Source organism: Melanerpes formicivorus, unplaced genomic scaffold (genome assembly GCF_026170545.1).
Source record: "Melanerpes formicivorus ecotype bairdi unplaced genomic scaffold, bMelFor1.0.p_v2 SCAF_1, whole genome shotgun sequence".
Lineage (NCBI taxonomy): Eukaryota > Metazoa > Chordata > Aves > Piciformes > Picidae > Melanerpes > Melanerpes formicivorus.
This window is the reverse complement of record NW_027142353.1, coordinates 14,726,251-14,729,566: the sequence shown is the minus strand read 5'-3', so window position 1 is coordinate 14,729,566 and position 3,316 is coordinate 14,726,251. Positions and strand designations below refer to the sequence as shown.

Genomic DNA, 3,316 nt, shown 5'->3' with positions numbered 1-3,316 from the left:
CCTGTAGCTTTGCATGGGGTTGCTGTGGCCAAAGTGCAGCACCTGGCACTTGGACTTGTTGAATGACATCCCGTTGGACTCCATCCATCTGTCCAACTGGTTGAGGTCCCTCTGCAGAGCCCTTCTACCCTCTAACTGACCCATGTCTGCTCCTAACTTGGTGTCATCTGCAAATTTGCTGATGACTGACTCAATCCCCTCATCCAGATCATCAATGAAGATATTAAAGAGGATGGGGCCCTGAAGGGTTAAATCTTGGAGAGCCAAGCTCCAAGCACTGCTGGACTGATAAGAGGAGACAGTATTGGCCTTGATGGCTTGTGAACTATGGGAACACGGTGCAGCAGTATAGTTGGAGGAGGGCAGATACCTGATTACAAATGATTATTATGACCTGAGAGAATGATGACCTAGCAGATTGATGTAACAGAGTCCCTGGTTCCAGTCGTAAACTGCTTCTGTGTTGTATTAGCTTTTATAAAGAAGGATTTTGCATAATAAAGTGCACACCTGGCCTGCATCAGGCTGAGTCCCATCTCTTAATCACAACAAATGGTGACCCCCGATGTGATAGGGGCGATGAAATGCTAAGCTGCATCCTGCCACGTATTCCCTCAGAACTTTGAATGAGCTGCTGAAAGGAAGCAGGAAAAGCTGACCGGCCAGAGCAATCCCTCCCACTGGACGAGAGGTGAGCCATGGTAAACTTGGGGAACCAGGAGAGCTCCTTAGAAAGAGATGCTTATGAATCAATGCAAGAACTCCTTATAAAGCATGGCAAAGTTATCTGTGGTCATGATCTTAAGGAGATGCTGAAGTGGGTGCAGGAGAACATTCCAGCAGTTACAATATCTAGCATGTTTACAAGTGAAATCTGGGATCAAGTGGGGCTGAAGTTATGGGATGCTGCTACTACAGGGAATGCTGAGGCGCAGCATATGCTGCCATGGTGGCGGATTATATTCAAGATGCTTAAAGCACAAGAAGGGAACTCGGAACAGAGTATTGAGGGAGTTCAGACTCCTCCTCCATTACCCTCTAAGCTGCCACCAAAGCCAAAGCTGTGGACTGAGATTTTGGGTAGAAACGCAGCAGAATACCCCCACCGAGGACGACCTCCTAGATCCAGGTCCTGTCAATCCTGAACGGCAACCAGACCTTTATCTCTGGGATCCTCATAATGTGTGGGCTTCTATTAAGTGCCAAGCTTTGCAGGATGGAGACATGGAGGTTGCCACAAGAATCATGGCTCTTGTACTGTACACGGGAAGAGGGGGTAACCTTCAATGGGAGGCTTTGTCCTTCCCAGTGACTAAAGAACTCCGTCATACTGCCGCTGAGCATGGGCTCTCTTCTCCTTATTTCACTAATCTTTCAACATCTATACTCGACAATCATGTAATGACACCATACGACTTAAAATCTCTAGCACAACTGTTGCTAACTCCGGCTTAGTATACTTTATGGGAGTTCCAGTGGAGAAAAGGGCTCCAAGCGCTCTTACTTACATATGCGGGACATGACAATCAGGCTTTAGCAGCACTCACATTGGATCACCTCATGGGCACAGGTCAACACACCGACCCGGCAGTGCAAGCCCACGACTGCCTGTGGGAAGCCCTGGAAGCATTGCGAGAGGAGGCACAAAAGGCTTTTCTGAAAGTCCCAGACTCTCAAAAGCCACCAAAAGTTTTTATGAATATCGTTCAGGAACCATGGGAACCTTATATGCAATTGATAGATAGGCTTAAACTGGCCTTAGAATGCCAAATCGATAATGGGGAGGCAAGGGAAATATTACTGTTGAAATTAGCTGTGGAAAATGCAAATGCAGATTGTAAGAAGCTGTTAAAATCTTTGCCTAATCAAAACCCCACTTTGTTAGAAATGATTGAAGCATGTAATAAGATAGGTACGATAGAACATAAGTATGAAGCTATTGCTGCAGCTTTTGCAGCTATGAATGGTCCAATGAATACAGGAGTTTGTTATGGCTGTGGGAAAGCAGGTCATCTCAGAAAGAATTGTTTGGTAGCTAATACTGGAGCCAAACCTAAGGCACCCGGGATTTGCCCAAAGTGCCAGAAGGGGAGGCATTATGCTAACCAATGTTGATCTAAGTATAATTCTCAAGGGCAGCCTGTGCAGGGAAACTGGATGCAGAGCGCGGGATGGTGCTGCGTGCAGACACAAATCATCCAGCCGTCACTGGCCAGCCAGATGCCGGCAGCACGCGTGTCTCTGACCTCCGCCCAGCAACAGCAGGCAGCGCAGGACTGGACCTGGCAACCTCCGACACAGTAACTTTACTTGATACCACGGTACATTTATTGCCAACAGGTGTATCAGGTCCTCTTCCAGTTAAAACTGGGGCATTAATATTAGGTAGATCATCAACAACGATATCAGGACCTTTTGTGCTTCCTGGGGTTGTTGATTCTGACAGCACAGATAAAATTCAGATCATGGCATGGACTCTGTTTCCTCCCTGCACAGTACCGAAGGGAAGTCGTATTGCATAGCTATTATTGCTTCCCTTGGGATCGGAACGTCCCCCTGCAAAGGGACCTTTAAGAAATAAAGGAGGATTCGGGCCTACTGGGGATCCACAGATCTGTGGGTACAGACTATTTCTCAAAAACGTCCTATCTGTCAATGTGTCCTGATGTATGGTCAGCAGAAAATAGTGCTTAGTGGTATTATTGATACTGGAGCAGACGTCACAGTGATTTCTAAAGCTAAATGACCCCACCGCTGGCCTGTAGCTAGTGCATCTCAGGTGCTGGCAGGCATAGGAGGAGCTGGAGAAAGTCATCAGAGACTGAATTTCATTCAGATTCAGGGACCAGAGGGACATATAGCTCCTGTGAAACCTCTTGTATTATCTGTGCCTATGGTGCTATGGGGTCGTGATGTGCTTTCACAATGGGGGATGACCATGAACACCTATTTTTAGAGGGGGCCGTTGCGGTGCGTGACATCCTTCAGTTAACATGGAAAACAAATTCCTCTGTCTGGGTGGATCAATGGCCCCTACCATTGGAAAAGCTTTGCATACTCCAAGAACTACTCACAGAGCAATTGGGGAAAGGGCATATTGTACCCTCCACAAGTCCATAGAACTCTCCTATTTTTGTCATCAAAAAACAAACAGGCAAGTGGTGCTTACTCCATGACCTCAGAAAGATTAATGGCATTAGGGAAGATACAGGGAGCCTTCAACCAAGGCTACCCTCACCCACAATGGTACCACGATATTGGCATTTAACTGTTATTGACCTAAAAGATTGCTTCTTTAGCATTCCTTTACATCCAA

General features: G+C 46.7%; 1 protein-coding gene across 1 annotated transcript; it reads left to right on the top strand.

Annotated features, from left to right (window-relative positions):
* Positions 1 to 2,171: 2,171 nt before the first annotated feature.
* LOC137454659 (deoxyuridine 5'-triphosphate nucleotidohydrolase-like) lies at positions 2,172 to 2,522 on the top strand. Its single transcript, XM_068165218.1, has one exon. It carries the CDS (start codon positions 2,172 to 2,174, stop codon positions 2,520 to 2,522), a length of 351 nt encoding a protein of 116 aa, XP_068021319.1.
* The last annotated feature ends 794 nt before the right edge of the window (positions 2,523 to 3,316 follow it).

Bases quoted from the DNA above. Each gene is read 5' to 3' on its own strand.
- LOC137454659 (XM_068165218.1), top strand. From the start codon at position 2,172: ATGGTGCTGCGTGCAGACACAAATCATCCAGCCGTCACTGGCCAGCCA.